At 39.9% G+C, this 20,180-nt stretch overlaps 1 protein-coding gene across 10 annotated transcripts in view; it reads left to right on the top strand.

Annotated features, from left to right (window-relative positions):
- Positions 1-20,180, top strand: part of BNC2 (basonuclin zinc finger protein 2) — a 353,515-nt gene that overhangs the window by 317,544 nt on the left and 15,791 nt on the right. For 5 of the 10 annotated variants that reach the window (XM_075526342.1, XM_075526343.1, XM_075526341.1 and 2 more), the window contains one exon: positions 8,956-19,906. In XM_075526342.1, coding sequence (XP_075382457.1) covers positions 8,956-9,616 — 661 coding nt within the window. In that variant the 3' untranslated portion in view covers positions 9,617-19,906. Of the gene's footprint in view, positions 1-596; positions 641-6,621; positions 6,653-8,955; positions 19,907-20,180 lie in introns of those variants that run through there. The other 5 variants (XM_075526346.1, XM_075526349.1, XM_075526348.1 and 2 more) reach the window with 5 other exon arrangements.

The following is a 20,180-nucleotide window of genomic DNA, read 5'->3' as shown; positions in this document are numbered from 1 at the left end:
GTTTGGCTTTACCATATATGTCATGCTCTCTTATTAGCATATTACGATTCATTTAGTAAACAAATTTGGTGATTTCGTTCATGTCAAAGTTAGAGGGAGCTTGAAGATGATTAACATTCCTGGGACAGGCACATTAATACATTGCTTCCTCTGCAAAGTTAAATGGCTTCTCAGGAGAATCACCCCTTGTTGACAAGATGAGACTGTCAATTTTGTTTGCCTGCCACATTAGGGGCCGTAAGGGGATGGGAAGCTCTGAGAAAGAGGAGCAGTGTAGGCAGCATAATTCACTGCGAATTGAAAAAAGAAGTCTAATTCTGATAAATGGTCGACCCCAATACATCCTACCTGTTATTACAACAGACGTGCCGTATCTGTGCAGTAAATTAGTTAAACCCCTAAAGAGTTTGATGGGAGCTTATCTTCAAGTGAATAATTTGAGTGTAGAGGGAGCTGTCTTCGTGACCAGTGTGAGTGATTTGTTTCATATTGAAAGGGATTGAAATGACTGGGCTCCACATCTTTAATTTGCAAGAACTTGCTTGTCCTTTATTTCCTGCATTTAATAAGCACTGTTTTTTTACTTTTTTTAATAGGTGCTGAACTGTATTTTACCTTTTGGATTTTCTTCCTATGAAAGGTTAATATTTTTCAGATTCTATGCAATTTAAAGCCTCAACAACTGATGTTATTACCCAAACTGTTCATGTAGAAATGCCATGGTTTCATTGGGTAGTATAGTATTTTGTCTTCACTCATTGTTCTAAAGTCTAGCCCCTATCCCTACTTTTCCCCTTACATTTAGAGGCAGACTAAACATGATCAAATACATGGAAGCGCTAGCGCACAGACTGAAGCCTTGGCCCTGTTCAGATAAATGTGAATTTTATAATTTAGGTCAGATCAGGATTTCAAACCTTTATTATCTTTGCTTAGATTCACGGATTTTTTTTTTTACTTTTTAAATGAAAAAAACCCCTAGCCTGTATCAAAGACTGCTGAGAGAGTGGCAAAATTAGAACAGTAACTGAGAAAATAATTTCTTTAACAGTTTCCATTACTAATTAAATTCCAAGAACTGTTTTATTGTTGATTCTCTTAAATAAATGGGGGAAATGATTGCTGCTTCCTTCGTGAAGAAATATCAGAATTAAGGCCATATCTTTTCTCATAAATATGTACACTGTTATATTTAGCCAGAGTCTTACTTTCTGGTTCTTTGATTTTAGCTGCATGAAACTCAGCACTTTCAGTCTGCAGAGATTCTGAGAAAGCATAAAATCCTGGGTTTACTTTCTGTTATGTTCACATATTCTGAGCCTTTCTATGAGTTTCAGGCTTAAATAAGCAGGAAAGGAACATGAAATTGAGGTAAGACCACAATACTTTGCCATATTAGCAAATTGTGTTGGTGATTAAAATAATGTGAAATTTTTAAACAAAACCATAAATCTTAATTGACAGCCTTTGAGGTAAAGAGAAACAAAGAGAACTTTGCTTTAACATTCATTATAGGTAAAAACGTAGGCTGAATACTGAGCTCAAGATAGGTGTGGAAAAAGTCTCATGGGAGGAATAATGAAAGTTTCGTTGTTATGATATTTTAAACCAGATTGACAGAGCTTAGTTTTAAACTAAGTACAGCAGGAGGATAGCTTGTATGGGGCCTGTACAACCCAAGTGGTTGCTTCCATATCCAACTTTAATAAGAGGTTTGTCAATCTCTACATAAACCACCAGACAAATGTGTCCTGGCCTTTGATTTTGTAACAGAACCTTCTTCAAACTGCTGAAGATTGTGTGGTTTCAGATTTTGTAACCTAATATTAGCTTCTGTCTTCTTTAAAAAAAAATAAACCTACTATTACTTGGAAAGAACAGAAGTTAATAGAAAATAATTTAATGTTGACTTTTAATGCATTAAGTCTCCAAATATAATTTTATTGTATTACTCAATGCTTGGATCACTTATTGTATCTTAAAGCAAAGCTGACCAAAGACTGATGGCCCCCTGCTGTGACCTCCCATCTGTGATTTCTTTTGCAGTGTTAGAATGGTAGGGTTGGTTGGTATTACTTTGGCAAATCATGCATTTGCCAGAAAATGCATTTTCAGAACATTTGAAGTATAAGAGATTGGGATATTGTTTTATTTGGAAACATAGGAAGCAAGGATGTGGCGGGATACAACTGGAAATGTTGAAATTACTCATTTCAGAATTTTAATGAACAATACAGTGCACGTTGATGTTTGAGTGAGATTTTCGTCAGCGAACTTTGTCACTTACAGTCAGCCAAGGAGGAGCAAAGGGCCAATAGCTAGGACATTTAACTGGGACATCAGTTGGCTTGGCCTTTCTGTCTGACTGCATCAGGGACTGGAAAATGGGCTTCCTTAGTCCCTAACTGACCGCCCTAACAATTATGCTGCTGTTTCGTTCTCACTCTCTTTTTCTCTCGTCCCCTTAATATTTAAGTGTAATCATATTTTTCTCTTGCTAAAAAATTAAGAAAATAATGCTTTATGTTTCATTTTCAACAACCTGCCCATCCTGAACTGTGAACACATTCAACCCAATTTTTATGCAGTTGTTTTTGTGCTCCGTATAATACTTTAATTTAAATAAACAGATTACTCTTTATCATCCAAATTCCCTAACTCTGCTGTGCGCATCAGAGATGAGGTTTGTCCTAGTGCAGATAGGACTGCAGCCATGGGTGCATCCAAAGTTGGCCTTGAGTCATGCATAGAATTCATGCCAAATTCTATGCCAGGACAAATTCTACTCTCTGATAAATTCCTCCTCACTCACTTCAAAAAGAAATAAAAAGACTGACTAAATAAAAATAAACTAAAATAAAGCAGCCATTACATTTTTCTTTCCAACAAATGGATAGTAAATTAACAAAATCAGATTCATTGACAAGTGTAGAAAGAAACTGCTGAAGAGAACCCAGTCTGGATTTATGAGCTGTGTAAATGGCATGTACGTTTAATTGACCATATTTCCTAGGCTTATAATCCCCTTTCTTCTGTTGATGCATAGTGCATCTCTGACTAGAGGAGCTTGCTAGTAGTAGGTGGGGTGGAACCGACAATGAATTCTAATTATGGAAGAATACTTCCATGAACTTCACAAGGGAAGGAAAATACTACCACCAGTGAGATTGTGCCCACAGTCAGAGAGCTGCTGTAGTTGCTGTAGCACTCTGCATTGCACTGCTACCGAAACGCCTGCCTGAAAGGGCAGTGGTGAATTGGGAGGTGACACACCCTTGCCACTTCACCACAATCACAGATTTCATGTGTATCATCATTATTATTATCATCCTTACAGCAGCACTGATCCATTCTTAAGATCATCGAATTCAGAATGCTGAATTCACTGTGGTGAGGACTTTCCAAACACTTTTGCCCACCATGTGTCTAATTCATGACTAGTAACTTGAAGAAAGAATGTTAATTATGTGGAAAAATCAGGCATTCTGGGTCTCCTAAAATAAACCAGACGTTGCTAAAACTTCCTTGCCACAACAAGCTGCATCTCAAAACATCTTGGAAAAAATACTCTCCTCATTTTTAAGGGTACATGACATGTAGTACAGAGCTAAACAGATGTTTGGACTTTCTTTGGCACACAGAGTATTTTAAATTCTCAAAACTAACCCTTTTCACCATCCCTTGTTGCCTAGGATGGGATAGATCTGGTAACTGGAGCCGAGCGAGATATGCCTTTACTTAAGCTCTTTTGACCTCGTATTTCTGCCTGGAAGACTTCATTCACCAGTTTTCTTTATGCAATATTTTCCATTGCCAGGATCAAATGTCATTTTGGTAGTTGATGTACAAATAAGCAGTCTAAGAAGTCCAGAGTCATTCAAAGGCTATTACTAGGTCAAATATTTTATGTTTTCTATACATATATATCTCTGCCGTTCATTTAGGTTCTTCAAGATTTTTTCCCTGCAGATACAGCAGCAATTGCAGTGCAAAGGACAGCAGAGATGGCCTTAAATTAGCTGGCTCAGGTATGAGGAATAATGGAGCCATGGCAAGCTGAAGCTCAGCTGTTCTTGGCGTATCTTGCTTTGTGATTTTCCACCTGTTTGATGGCAGTGTTCATGCACTGGCATAAATCACTCTGCCCAAGCTGTGCCTCAGCTTACTCAGGGAACATTGTTTACACGTACCTGGGAGCAGCATTCAGAAGAGGAAAGGGGAAGCGGCATTGTAAATCACATCAGGGAACAGAACAGCTGAAGCAAGAAGCTGCAGGTGCCATGAGGAGGAGTAAATGAACAGATGACAAGGTGGCTAGCATTGGCTGAGGGCTGGTAGAGGACTTGCTAGGATTTGGGAGTGACAAAGCAGGGGAGAAAGAGTTGGATTAGGATGGAATACTTCAATTTGGTATGGAGAAGGGGGTCTGGGAACTACTAGAGCAATTTAAGATGTCTCAATGAGTACATTTTTCAAGAAAAAAAGCAAGGAAGATCAGCATTGGGTGAGAGGAGCAAAGAAACAGTTAAGTTTATCAAGATAAAAGGTAGTATGGGCTTGGCCAATATTTGTAATGCTACTTTTTTCTTCTCGTGACTCTCTGACTGCTGTTTGCAGCTACTAGGTACAGGTTGTCGGCCACATACTCTTCTGCCTTTCCAGCTGAACAATGGTCTTCATAGCTTCATAGCAAATCATGCTTCATTTCTGCCCCTAAACTCAATCTATTCTATTTGGCAATTGCCAGTGCTTGCCTTGTCCCAGAACATCTCCCTTTTTAAACTTAGTGGTCTGTACTGCTTGTCTTTCTAGTCTGCCTTTATCCATACTCTTCTTTCTTAATTCCATTTTTTTGCTTATGGATCCATTATTTGTAGCTGTCCTTACACGCATGGGCATGTTCCTCCTACACAGAATTCTCTTGTCATCTTTTCCCAAAGAAACCTTGGGAATGCTGCTGTCATCCCTGAGAAACACCTTCTTTATGCAGGGCACTGTTCAAGCAGCACCCTGCATGGGGTACTCGGTCTGCGCCTCAGGGTGCAATGCTACATGTAGTTGTGTAGCAGACAAGAAAGGGATGCAGGGTCAGGCTCCAAGCACTCTAGACTGGTGTGTCTATGAAAACATACTTTTCCTTCCCTCCTACCCGAGCAATCGTTCAGCTACTGGAAATAGGTGTTGCTAGTATCTTCAGCACACAATGTTCTTAATTCTGACAAGGTTTTAGCCTCTGTGGCTTTCGTTTTGTCATAAGATTTCAAAACTTCATTGTCCAAATAAATGAACTTTTTGTCACAATTTGTTCCTCTCATCCCTACCAGAATGTTTTTGCGTATGATATTTAGGGAGAGTATTAAACACAAGTGAAATAGATTAAGAAATGAATGTAAAAGAATCGATTCTTTTGAACTGTGGTTGCATAATGGAAATCGACTGCTATGAATGAACCTATGTTCAGAAGTTATGAACAGCAGAACTAATGCACTGCCATGAGTTCATCTTTATTATTGCATTACACCTGAATCAATTGATAAAGTAGCTTTTTTTTAAGGCTAGGAATGGCACTTAATTGAATAAAAGTCAATGTAATTATATTAGGAGAATCCAACAGTACTGCTGACAGCGGAAAAGGGACACTACCGAGCAGAGTGCCAGAACTGGTCCGCACATTTCTGCACATCGTTTGCCTGACAGATATTATGGGCTGGTACATACTTTAACTAGATTACTGATTGCCACTGCTGTAAGTGAGAATTGAATAAGGGAGGCATCTCTTCTTATCAGAGCACCAGCAGGGTTTGCATCCTTACACTGGTCTTTCTCAGAATGGCCTCTGTCCATCCAGGGTTCAGTGGCCCCTCTTTAACGTGGTAATTTATTCTTATCTCTTCATTCAGTGAACGCTGAAGTTATTTTCACTGCATGCCTGGCTGCTGTTTTTCTCAGCAGCAAACCAAGGAAATAGTAAGCGCAAGTGCGTGGAAACACTGCAGCAAATTCCCACACCAGGGGAGTGAGGAGGGGAGAGAGGGGGAGAAATCATAAGAAGTAAACACATGAGCACTTTATGGGTAGTTCGCAGTTAGCGTTATGATGATAAGCACAAATGTGCTTTTATGGTCATGTAATAACACTGGTCAGCGCGGACAGGCCTTCACAGTAAGCGTTTCCTGTACTGCACTTAGCAACTTTATGCGGAGTTGTACGCCATCTGACACCAGGAAGGCAAGGGACTGTCAGGACTACTGTTTATCATTCATGTATGTGCACACTGCATGCATCTGTTCAGAACTCATTTGTGGATGATAATGGGGATGCTGTGAATATGCTTTGATTAATTTGCTTTATGTTTTTCATATTGTGTGGTTGAGTCAGTATCCATGAGGACAATAGTATAAGTGAGATTACAGCTGACAAACAGTTTCACAGTCAAGACTTTTTTTAAAGTCTGTATTTTATTGGTTTCAGATATTATTTTCTTTTGTCTTTTTTTTTTTTTTTTAAACCAGATATGTCTGGATTGGAATGTGAATTTGTTCTCTCTCTCTCTCCTCCCCCTCCCCCTTTCTTTCTCTTTTCTCCTCTCTTCTCTCTCTCTCTTTTGTGATCTCAATTTAGCAAAAGATTAGAAAGCTGATCTTATCACAAGGTAAGCTCAGCCTTCCTAAGTGCAGTGTGGGGATATGCATAATTACAGTTCTGCGCCTCAAAAAAGCAATGGTGCTATACTTGCTTGTGTGAAAGGAGTATTTCCCATGTGGGAGAAAAACAAGGAATACTCTCCACTTTTTTCTGCCCTTGCCCATACCTCTCAACTGTCTCTCATTAGGAGACAAATTTTCCGTTCTAGACCCCCTCCTTAATGGAATAATTGCATCCCAAGCAGACACGATTCAATTAAACTGCAGTTCAGTATCAGTTTTCTGTCAGAGAACAGTTACCTGCATTTGCAGGTGAGTGGGACGGATCACTTCTATTGCTGTTTTCCTTATTTATTCCCATAAGTTATGTGCAACAGATAGATGAATCGCAAAGTAAGTGACAGAAAATCACAGAGATTAACTGCACATCAATTTAATCTTCCTATATTTGCATTTTCCTTATTTATCTGCATTGTATTGCTGTACCATGTTTGGGACTTCAGCTGGTTGAGAGGTATGTTTCAAAGGGTTTCTTAAAACAAAAGCTTCCAATAAGGAACTATTGCTAATAGCTACTGTTCCCCTTCTCCCGTTTTTGTTACTGCAGGACCTGAATGTCTGTAAAATATTTGATCATTGTTATGTCTTCCCATGCCAATTTTATACCTAGTGCTTTTTTGCAAATTAAAGTATTCCTATGTTAAAACTCTCTCTTTCTCTCTCTCTCTTCCTGCCCGCCCCCCTCCCCCCTTCTTTTCCCTCCTACATTTGGGCTCTGATCTGCAATTTATAATGGGCAGACAGACTGGTGAGTCTGCATGTTGTAAATTGCGGGTTTGGGTCCTTAGCTTGCAAAGAATGTTACGCAGTAGAACTTCGCTAATTCTTTTTTTACTGACTTGAAAATCCAGTCACCCTCCAAAGAAACTGAATAAATATTTGTCGTTTCCTCAGCAATGGTGCACATTCTGAATACTGAACCCTAAAGTTTTCTAATACTGAAAACTTTATACTGATTTCTTATTATTAAGCACTTTGACAAAACGAGCATGTTCTGTGGTCAGAGGTCTTTGATGTCTGTCATGTTTGTTGGTTGCATTGTTACTTCAGTAAATGCAGTTTTTTAAAGAGAGTTTCCTGACACTACTGCAAATCAGTGAGGTTCTACTGCAATGGATGAATAAAGCCAATGTCAAAAGTGGAGAGTAGAATGCAGTATTTAAAATAATAGGCTGTTTTACACAGTTACTAACCCAAAGGCTTACATTGTTTGCAAATGTAGAGCTTTATTTCTTGAGAGCAAAGGCCCAGATCCTGTAAAACACTTGAGAATATGTTAACTTGCAGCCCTCGGGATCTGGTCCAAAGACCACTGACGTCAGTGACAGCTTTTCCAGTGTCTCTTGAGCACTCACAGTGACTTCAGCACATACCTAAACAAAAGCCCATGCTTAAGTGTTTTGATTGATTTGGAGCAAAATTCTCATTGCCATTAGTAGGGTTTTTTCACTGGAAATTATACTGCTTGGGTCAGTCAGCACTGCGTCAGACACAGTACTGGGAAGAGTACAGGGAGGATTGGCAGTGCCCTCCCAGAAGGATGGAACCAGTGACTTTGGCTAAGATTTTCAGAAACTTACATGTAGATTTCAGAGACTTGTTCTCCTAAACCCTTCAAGTCTTCTCCATCTTGGTTTGGCCCGATTCTGAACCCCTTTATACCAGAATTAAATTATCAGAATTCGGACCTCTGACAATGTATCATTCGGTTACCTTTATTTTTTTCTCCTCCTACACTTCACTTACAGTTACGTGACTACATATATATATATATAAAATATATTTATATGTATGTATAAATATATAAGGATATGGATATAGAGATAGACATAGATACAAACACACACAGAGATTCCATATATTAATAATATTTTCTCTTGAAGCAAGGCTTTTAGGAAGGCCAGCAGGGATTCAGGAACCAAGAAGAGCATTTTGCATTTTCTGCTAGTGCAATTTATTATTTTGTAAATATCAAATAGAAGGGCTGTAGCTGCTGCTGGGGACTAATGTTGAGGAGCAGTAGCTGAAAAGAAAAACAATACAGGGGGGTTAATTTGCTTGTTCTGTTTTGGTTTTATGTTGCAATTTGTTCACTTATAACAACACTGAATTTTCCAAGAAACATGGATAGGGGATATCTTTATGATAAATTGTTGATAAATCAGAATTTGGATTTGGTGCTTGATGACTGTATGTTTAATCAAAAATACTGTACATTTTTCCTTTTCTCCCTTCCCTCTTGCTTTACCAGACACAGTGCTAACATAAACCTCCACCGTAAACTGTTGACCAAAGAACTGGATGACATGGGCCTGGACACCTCACAGCCTTCTCTTAGTAAGGACCTCCGCGACGAATTTTTGGTGAAGATATATGGCGCTCAGCATCAGATGGGGCTTGACATAAGGGAAGACACCTCCTCACCTGCTGGTACTGAGGATTCCCATATGAATGGGTACGGCAGGGGCATGTCGGAAGACTATATGGTCCTAGACTTGAGCACCACCTCCAGCATCCAGTCCAGCAGCAGTATCCATTCCTCAAGAGAATCTGATGCAGGAAGCGATGAGGGCATTCTCCTGGATGACGTCGATGGGGCAAGTGACAGCGGGGAATCTGCCCACAAAGCAGATGCCCCTGCCTTAGCTGTAGGTATGGGCACCGATGTCCCAGGATCCCTCATGTTCAACAGTGTTTCGGTGAGCAACGGTGGGATAATGTGTAACATTTGCCACAAAATGTACAGCAACAAGGGAACCCTCAGAGTGCACTATAAAACAGTGCACTTGCGAGAGATGCACAAATGCAAAGTCCCTGGGTGCAACATGATGTTCTCCTCTGTCCGTAGCCGAAACCGGCACAGTCAGAACCCCAATCTGCATAAAAACATTCCCTTCACTTCAGTAGATTAGTTCAAGTATGGACACAGCATAATGCCAGCTCTCAGAGAGGGCCCACCACATCTGAACTGCCATATACAGTCTCCCTTTATATATATATATATATATATATATAAATATACATATATATATAATCTTTTTCTTTTCTTTTTTAACAAAAGAAAGAAACACCAGGTGCTTTTTCCCCTTTGTTGGTTGTTGGTTTATTTTTTTCCTTTTTTTTGGGATAGAAACAAAAAGGTGGGATCTTTAATTTGGGGGTAGAGACCCTTCATGAAAAAAAGGAAGCAAAAACAAAAAACAAAACCACAGAAAACGTGCAGTTGTCCCTAGTTCTTTTAGAATGTTCTTGGTCATCTCCAAAGAGACAATTTGTTCTACCCATGACTTTTGCCTGAAAAAAAAGAACAAAAAACAACAAAAAAAATTGCAAACAAACAAAAAGAGAAAAAAAACAATCTACTTAGTTGTCTTTGTGTCTTCTAAGCATTGGGGATAACGTTCTACTAAGCATGGCTGTTACACTTGTATATATATATTGAGCCTTGACAGGCCTATGATGTAAAACAATTGTATTGATGGTGGTTTAACTCTTATTTTTTTGCTTAATTTTTACAGTTACATTCAGCTGTTAGATAAGCAGGAAAAATAGTTTGCTGGCTAGTTCTACTCATTTATGTTAGCTTCAATGCACATTTTTAAAAGAACCACGGTCTTGTTTTAACTACCTGCTAGATATAAGTAATACAGAGGTGCTGGCATGCTTTACAGTACCTGGTCTGATACAGTTTTTTTGTCTTGTACTATTACATAAATCCAGTCATGCACTTTTTCGTACACTACAAGGGGATGTGTAATAATATCCATGCTTTTTTTTTCTTAAACTATTGCCATATTTTCAGTAAGTGTCTTTAAAAAAATACACTTAGATAAAAGTGGTCTGGTCAGTATGAGGGCATGAATGCCAAACAAAGAGTATTAGTGTTTAGTGTTAATACAAAAGTGCCAACTTTGCACACGTTTTGAAAAAAGAAAATGTAGTTATTCACCATAACCACAGTTGTAGTTTTTGGACTACAGAAAAAAATACTGGGGAGGGAAAAGGGGTAAAGTGAAATACAGAATTCTTGGTGCTTTTTTCAAGTGCCAATTATTACTAGAAACAATAGTGCATCCTTATTCCTTATATACTACATTACATAAAAGAAAAAAAACAGAATTGTGTCATGTGAATCAGTGGAAACTTTTTTTTTTGTCAAACATGCATAATATTTGGGGATATAAATGCTGATACTACTTGTCACAGAACAAAGATGAATATAATTTTGTGTGCTTCTTACTATGGCCTGGATTTTTTGTGGTGTTTTAAAAAAAAAAAAAAAGGAACAGGGAAATAATGTTAACTATGTTGTTCTGTAAAGTTGTCTTTTTTGCAATGGAAAGTGCTGTAGTATGATTAAGGCATGTTTTATAGAAGCAATCAAAAGAAATTAATGGCAGAAGCACTTAGAAGCTCTGAAAACATATGCTGGACTTTTTATTGGGTAACTTTCCCTTTGGATAAAATTAGAGGCCAGAAAAAAGGCATCTCTAGTTGTGTTAATGTTTTGTGTTTCACCCACATGGTTAGTCAGGAAATAACGAAAGTCCAAGGAAGATAGCGAGCAAGAGAGTGAGCATGAACAGGAGAGGGAGAAGGAGCAAGCAGTTGAGAAAGGCAGAGAGAAGGAGAGGCTGTCCTCTGAATCTTTTTTGTTTCCGGTGTTTACACATGTTGCTTGAGCTGGTAAACCACACTGGCAGCCTGAGTTACCACAACATACTGACTGAGTGATGGTATTTACTTAAGTTCAGTCTACAGCCAAAACCATTAGGGTGTGTGTTGTAGACTCTTTTCTTTACAAAAACAATAACAATAACAAAAGCAAAAACAAACAAACAAACAAACGAAAACCCAAGGGATATTTCAGCATACAATAAAATATTCCTTCAGTGAGAATGTGTTCCTTTTCTGTATTTACTGACCCAGAACATTATTCTTGTTAGCCAAGAGTCAGAAATGCTCCATTGTTTCAGCTTGTCATTGTTTTGATTTGCTATGCATTTTGATTATTCTTACCTTTATGTCCACTTGAGTACTTAACTCCTGTTACATTTTTTAGAGGAAACTCTTAATATGGATTTCCTCTTTTTTAGTACTCTTTATGCATTTCAGTATTCTTGTTTCCAAAAGTAGGAATCAATAGCTAATAAATCAGTATTTCCAGTTGTAGAAAATAAAAGAAAAATCTTTCTAAATGAATTCTCACTACGTTCCTATGGGTTACAAGCCTCTGATCATTTTTTGATTCTGTACACTGATGAAGCCCTGAAAACATTTGTGGATCCTACAGAAACTGTAAGGAAAATTTACCTTCTGGTTTAACAAAAAGAAACTTTACAGCAAAAAGATAAGCAGTTTCACTGACTTCTTTTCTTTCATCTTTTTTATTTTTCCTCAAAGTCTCAGCTACTTTGCTTTGTTAAATTGAGTGGAGAGATCTGCTTTGCTTTGTTTTATGTTGTGCAAGCTCAGTGTGTTTGTGAGAAAGGGAAATTAGAACAGTAAAGGTGCATTCTTCTAAAACACATGGACCTTTGTAGTGTTATCTGTACTGCACTCCCATCCCTCCTCCCAAGCTATTAGGAACAAGCAATATGGAAAGTCTAAAAAACAAAACAACAAAAATTGAATATCTACAGAAAGAAAACCCCACTGTTTTTCAGTATGTACGGTATAAATAAATATCATTTGTAATGAAAAACACATTTGAGGTATATAAATAATTCCTCACTGAATGAATCACTGTTCTGCATTCTCATTTCACTCTGTCTGTGTTAGAGGTCAAATGGTTTTGGTAAACTTGTTGGAAACTTAAACATCATCAGTAGATAAATTCAGCAGATGAATTACATCAAAGAAAATCTGTTTATTACACAAAATGAAACAGGACATTCTAAAAAGTAAAGAAGCAGGGACAAAGCTCCAAAACCTGTTAGAAACTCTGCAATCCTACTTTTATGTCATCCTAAACTTCATTCAGATTTTGTTTAAGCCGTGTGGGAGAGATCATCTCCGTCTTGTGGACAGAATATTACTCACTGTTATTTCTAGGCGAACCAAGTGGTTTCCTCAGTGCTAGTGATACTAATGTCAGAAAATTGTTTGTTTTAGAAGGGCACATACACTTACACTGAATTGAATGGCATTTCCCTCCTTCCTACTTACCATGCATCTCTATGAGAATCTGTATTTATCAGAATTGTTCCTGTGGTGGAATTTGTATCATCTGAAGTTATCTGAAAAATCCTTAAAAAGGCTGTGTGGTTGAAGTTTGGTTTTACTGACAGAAAGTAGCATTTCTGGGTGATCTCAGCAGCTACGCAGACTGCAATAAGCATAACAACCGAACATCTCATGTGTCCAGCACAAGGCATGGCTGTAATGGTGCGATGACAAGACAAGTGTTGTGCAGTTGCTTATGCCATCACAAACCTGTGGCTATCCTTTCAGTTTCCAAACCTGTCAGTCTAAACCTTTCTACAAGAATTAGACCAACTTTGAGGAAGAAACTCTTTATTTTACATGGAGTTTGTTCCTTTTTGTTTGGTTCTTATAGTTATTGTGGTCACTCTTTCCACATTGTTACACTGTTTTGTTTATTCAAGGTAGTTGTAGTTTTCTGTAAATATCAAAAAGGCTTTGTCTACTTTTAGGAAATAACTCTTCGTACTGAACCTCCTTTAGAAACAGAACTACTTGTCTGGAGGTTGTTAAGCATTTTTCTTTGTGTTGGGGTGGGGGTGGGGGTCAGGAAAGCATGTGATACTGGTTAATCACTAGATATATTTTGAAAACCTGTATGAAACAATTTGGAAGGAAAACAGCACAGTCAAAGCACAAGAACAGGAACCAGGAACTGAGTTTTAATACTATTGGTGGCCCCTTCTCACTGTTTAGTCTTGGACAGATCACATCATTTACCTGTTTGTGTTTCAATCTGTTAAAATATGGCTAATACTAATATGATCTTCCCCATAAGGGTGCTTCTGTGAGGACTAATTAGCTGGTGTTAGTAAAGAGCTAATTTAAGTCGTAAATAGTTTTGCACACCTTACAATATTTAGTGAATTTTTCTGAGCTATATCTCAACCAGGTACTTTTTGCTATGGCTGAGATTTTAACTTTGCCTCTTAAACTGCAGCTGGCGACACTGTGGTCGTGCACACAAAGTAGAAGTACTCTGTCACTGAGTCACAACTCAATTTGACAAAATGTGGAAGGTATAGATTAAAAAGCCTATTAGCACTTACACACTGCTCTTAAAGACCTCTCAAAGGCTTTTCATGACTGAGCTCATAAAATTTGTATGTTTCCTAGGGATCTGTAGATACTTTACACAGCAGAAATTGTGCACCATATTTGCCATGAGTAAACGTCAGTGTATTTCCTTCCTTCCTTCCTTCCTTCCTTCCTTCCTTCCTTCCTTCCTTCCTTCCTTCCTTCCTTCCTTCCTTCCTTCCCTCCTTCCTTCCTTCCTTCCCTCCTCCCTCCCTCCCTTCCTTCCTTCCATTGTGGAAATGAAAGAGTACTTTCTCTGCCTGTTCCAGAAGTTTGTAAGTTTTCCATCACCTATGCATTTCCCATTCCATCCCCCAAAAAGGAACTGTTTAGGAAAAAGAATAGAGTCAGGTTCAAACCAGTAAAGTAGCTGCCAGGGGAGGTCAGCACCTTTGTGGATCCGGTCCAGTGCAGCAAACAGGAAGTGGGGCTGCAGGGATCCACTTTTTTCCCTGAGTTTTAGTCTTCTCAATTAGCACAGTTAAGGATCTAGCATAGCTAATTATAGAAGAGCTGTGTGGGTATCTGGAAAGCCCAGAAACATAATAATTCAAGGTCTGATCTGTTTCAAAGATAGGAACCATTTACAAGACCAGAGATTTAGTTGCAAAAATTTCTCCTTCAATGACTATGATATTTTAAAATCAAAGTGTTTTGTTTGGACCCATTTTTCACAGGGCTGTTAGAGATGTCAGCTGCCATCAGAAAACAGGACATCTTTTCAGAAATGTGTTTGTACTCAAATTCTGCAGGACATTTTCACAGCATCATTGGTGGCAGGGGAAGGAATAAGGGAGGAAAAGTGTTTGATCTAGGAGCACACACATGCTCCTCAAAATTTTTGGTGCCAGTTGTGTGAGCAGAACTATTACTCCTTCTTCTGTCCCCAGAATGTTTTTGTCACTTTTCTCTTTGGGTTGTGTTAAAAGAATTACTCTTTTTTTATTTCAAAAGAGAAGCAAAGGTGTCTGTACTAAGGCCAAAAAGGCAGCAGGAGTTCTCTGTGGGGAAAAGGTGAGTGGCAGACACATGATGGCAGCTGGTATATGTCAGTTCCTTCTTAGTTTTTTTTTTATTCTTGTGTCACTACTTTGCTGCTATAGTAACTCAACAAAACAGTGACTGTAGTGCTACTTTGCAAGATAAGCATCAGCATATCCTGCTGTCGCCACATGGTGAGTTGGGCTTTTTTCCCCCTCCTGCAGGGACATAAAAGGAACTCTTTTCCATACCCATTTTTACTTTATGAACAGAGCAACATCATATGATGGACTGAACCTTTCACCCACATGTTTGCCCAAGTACATGTCTGTTCCAGTCCCGTGGTTTCTGTCTCTTCTTGCCAAGCAGCATGTTCACTGCCTTTAAAATGGCCTGTAACAGAGTGAAGCAGTAACTTTTTTACATAGGTAATATTATCTTGAGTCTGTAGTTAACCGGTCTTGCGTGGCTTGTTTTCTCTGGTCAAGTCATGATATTGAATGACAGCTTTGATTTTTTGATCAAGATATTGATCATGTGTATCCTGATACTGTTGCTGTTATGTTTGGCACTGGCACTGAAAGGAAAACAGTTCTGGACCACCAAAGGGTTAAAAAATGGACATGTTTTTGACAAGTCCTCTGACTTTTCCCAGTATTATTGTTCATTATGATGACACTGTATTTTTTTTAAATAGCAGCTGTAGTTGTCATAAAACTATTTTCCCATTCCTCTCCTTTAAAGTGTGATGTTGTAAATTCATGTGACCTTTCCTGCAAAGAATAAATATTTCTTTTTTTATATAAGATCTCAAGACAAGGCTTGGTTTGTAACAAATAGTGGCCCATTACAAAGCAGGAAAAAAACTGAGCTGAGCAGAAAGAAGCTTCAGTTCAATTTCACCTCATATCTTTCTAATAACTTACTTGTCACTTTATTACCTTCCAGTAATGTGAATGCTGCTGACAAGACTGTCACACTAACAGCAGACAACACCCTCTCTTCCTTACCCCCAGCTCTCCTGGCTACTTATTGCACTGGCCCTGAAGGGACACAAACTAATAGTGTGCTTTCAAGTTCAGCACTTGGCCATCAAATATAAAAGGATGCGTAATTGCCTGTTTATCCCCTGTGAAGGGGAAATTGAGTATAAGAACCAGGCTTTCCCTCCCCGTTCCTTCACACACACACACACGCACGCATGCACACACACATCTGCAGTGAGTGAAGGGAAGTCCCATCTGGAGCGCTTCGATTTGTCTTTGGGAAGCCCAAGGCTGCCACTAGATCGAGCTATCAGGCAGACAGTAACAAGATGGCTTCTTAACAAAAGGTCAGCTGAGAAATACTGTCTGTGACGGCACTTGTGTCTGCTTATGTAGCAACTAATTGCTTTGTATTGGCATAAGCCATACTGTGCCTGCTAGAAATAGTCGTGGAATTTGCTACAGGTCTTGCTGCGTAGGTTCGGTGGCAAACAGGATACGCAGTCTTTTCTTTTCCTGGTTTAGCCTATCCCTTGGCAAATTTCAGAGCAATGCCATCCTCTCAGGTTCCTATGGTGAATGCCAATTCCAGATATCCTTTCTGCCATGATACGAACATCTCCTGCTGAGGTCAGCGTGAACCTCTGTAATGTGTTAGAGAAACATATCTGAGACACAAATTTGCTGCCCTCAGATGATGAGGAATTTTTTCTGATTTATCCCTTCATTTACAAGAACACTGCCAAAAGTACAGGCTCCAGAAGTGCTTCTCATATGAGGCCGTCAGGAAAGAGAGAGTCTGACAGCGAAATAACTTGGGAGCACGTGCTATGTTTTAAGAAATTCTAAGTGCGTGAAGGCCAGCGTACCTGGCTTCAGCCGCTCCCCTTCCTTTTTATTGTATGCTGACTGAATGCTGGATAGCAGTTGAAAATCCAAGTAGGCAGAGGAGCAGCTGAAGCCTGCCTTCCTTGCAGGGTCAGCGGCGTTCCGTGCCAAAATCATAACGCCAGATCCCGTGTGTGCCTGTGAGTGCTGGGCACCGTGGGTCGAGCAGTGCGGGCAGCCAGTGCAGCACCGAAAAAGACAAAGACAGGTTTCGGGCAAAGCCCAAGACTGAGAGACCTAAACACAGCCATTTTGGGGTTCACTGTTTTTCATATCCTTGGATAGATTCATGGTATTAGTGGCCTGCAGCTCCTCTTTGCTGGTTCCGGATGCTGATACCGTCTCCAGCACTATGTGGTAATTTGATGTTTGCTGCAACAGAGGTGATGGTAGCCACTATAAATATGCTGAGGCCTTTTACCAGTCAAAGGTCATTGATCTTTTCCTTCCGAGCGCATCAGAAGCTGTACAGGTGCGATCAGCAGGCAATCTCCTGGAGCCCCTTTGTGTCAGCAGCGTAAAGGCTGAGCCCACGTTCTGCTCCCCTGCCCACTCCGTGTGCGCATGGCACTGACGGAGGTGGGAGCAGTCGGATTAGCTGACCTGCCATGATGAGTTTGGGCAGGCCTAGCAGCCTTTCTTTCTGTACTGTTTCTGGGGCCAGTCCTTGTGGAAACTGAGGACTTTCTGATCAAAGAAACCATTTGGGTCCTTTTTGTGTGTGTATGTGTGTGTGAGACAGACAGACAGACAAAGAGGGAGAAACAGTCACAGTGTTAGAACAAAGAGCCTTAAAATGAAGGTTACAAATGGGCAAAATTATATCATTTTCATCACACTTACATATATGTATTTCCTCTTATGCGCTTAAGAGCACGAGAAGCATGAGTGAGCAAATGTCTAATGTGTAGAGAGGTTTATTCAGATGTTCTACAGATTTCGTATGCTGCTCCCTTCAAACCTTTGGAGAAAAATATTTTAGGAAAATGGAGAAAAGCATCCAGGGCAATTATATTTCTAGAGAAGAAAGAGAGACCGAGACTAGCTAAGTGATGCATAAAGATTTTATAAGGCATTCGTTGTCAAACAAAAGGTTGAGAATGATCAGAGGATAATGCACAGTTAGGATGGCAAACTCATCAATAGTTAATCACAACCTGTCCACTTCTGTTACAAAATGCAAGAGGCTGTGAACAGTGGCTCTGGGGGACCAGTGGCACTGGTGCACGTGCGTGTCTGTGCCCGAGGCGGGGAGCGTTACACAGTCACCGCATCCAGCTCAAGACTTTGACACACGGTCCTTGTCCCTGTCCGCCGCCCCCGCCGCGTTGATGGGGCAGAATTCTCCCCCCACCACCACCACCACTATGAAACAGTACGGTAGCCGCATGAATTGCGATTCTAGGAATATTCTTCTTAGTCTACCCGATGACCTACAGAGTAAATAGGATCACTTAAGCTGTACAAACTAAGTTTGCTTTCTTCATTATTTTTCAACCATACTTTTACATTCGGATTTTTTTTTTTTTTTAACAAACCCTTGTACAATCTTCAGTCATTGTCTTTATTTTCCTATTTTCTTCACCTGTCCCTACCCCTTCTCCTCTCATTCGAAGAGAGTATCTCATTAAAATTCTCTCAGAAAAGTAACACATCCTCCTGATGTTCTCCATTTTGGAAAGTTTTATGCATTCCATCTGTGAAAATGGTCACCGTTTGTAAAGTGACAAGATGAATAAAATGGCCACTGTTGTGTGTGTGTGTCTCATTTAGCTATTTATAAATATGAAATTCAGCATGCTGCTTTTTCTTGTGCAAACTTTGGTTCCTATGTCATATGGGGCTCCTTTCCCATAACGCGGCTGTTTCTTAATGGGCAGCATTTGTGTTCTCAGTTCATGCCTCCTGCCTCTCCTCCAGTCTATTAAAAAAGCGATAGGTGTTCCAGTGCAATGTATGTGCGACAGGTGTGCAAATAAGCTGATCCAAACCCTGAACACATTCAAAATTTACCCTGGCTGAAGCTCCACACACTTTTACTTACCGCAAGCAGGTCACCTCAACCTGTTTGTACGTACGAGTATCTCACCGTAGGGGGCTTAGACCTGTGGCCAAAGGGGTTTGGAGTTGCTTTGTTTTACTGAATGCTCTTGCTCACTGGCACAGTTGTTGTTTTAACAGCTTTGACTGAGAAGGTCACACGGGCCAAGCAACATGGCGATTTCCTATGTAGCCGTCTGCTGCGTTTCAGTTCTCCTGAACTGGAAGGATGGGAACCTGACTGGGGGTTCACGCAGAGATGTAAGCTGAGATAAACTGGATTTGAACCTTCATGTATTTGGGGTTCTGTAGGGGCCTGGCAGTGGGTTCAGTCACAGAAGCAAAAAAAAGCCTGGAAACCCCTTTCTCAGTGGGCGTGGGAGGGCTCTCACAGCCTGGCTGCAAACCCCCCGTGCCACTCAGTGACGTGCCGGCCGCAGCAAGGGGGCTGCTGCGTGGAGAACGGCGAGCTCGCCGCTGGCTCGCAAAGCTAGGCTTGTTCCGGTGGACTTTGTCAAGACGTGTCCTGGGGCACCCCCCCAGGCATGGGAAAGTGTGGAGTCGGGGCCTGGCGGACGTTTTTACAAAGGTCCTTCTCCGTTTGGAATAGATGAGGCTTTTTATTTTCACTGTTTGTTCTCAATGTGAGCAAAACGTGAATGCTCTGCTGTCCTGCCTGCAGAACCAAAGCATGCACTATGGAATATAGCTGTACAAGGGGATATGAAAAACTGCATCATGTTGATCTAATAATCGTGACATTGGTAGCTTCATAAATACTGTATGTACTCTAAACAAGTTTTTTCCATTAGTAGTCGGCGGGAATTAAAAGTCCTGTTTTTAATTTGACATTTCTTTTCTTGTATTTTCTGTACTGTAACTGTCCTACAGTATGTCTTTTGCATAAAATGCATAAGGTTTTGGGGATATAAATGGAGTTTTACTCATACTTTGTCCAAATACCTCTTGTAATTTGTATCAAAATTCTTGTACAATTTTTATATTAAAGATTTATCAGTCACTGACCTTTCTGCCTCTTTGTCTTTCACTTCTTCATTTTTTACTGATTCAAAAAATACACCTTTCCATAGAAAGGCGTATATGGTCATGGAAAGATGCTCACCTGCAAAGCTTGCACAAGGCCTCTTGTAGTTTGAGAGCTGCAAACTGCATTTAAGAGATTTGCATATTTGCCAGAGATTGAATAGGTAAAAGTTGGGGCGGGGGGGAGGTGTATAATTCTTTTTTCCCTGGCTTGTACAAATTTCCTCAGAAATGTCATCATTAGTTTGGTGTCCAG

This window comes from Mycteria americana, chromosome Z (genome assembly GCF_035582795.1).
Source record: "Mycteria americana isolate JAX WOST 10 ecotype Jacksonville Zoo and Gardens chromosome Z, USCA_MyAme_1.0, whole genome shotgun sequence".
Lineage (NCBI taxonomy): Eukaryota > Metazoa > Chordata > Aves > Ciconiiformes > Ciconiidae > Mycteria > Mycteria americana.
The sequence above is the reverse complement of the archived record's forward strand: the minus strand, read 5'-3'. Positions and strand labels throughout refer to the sequence as shown.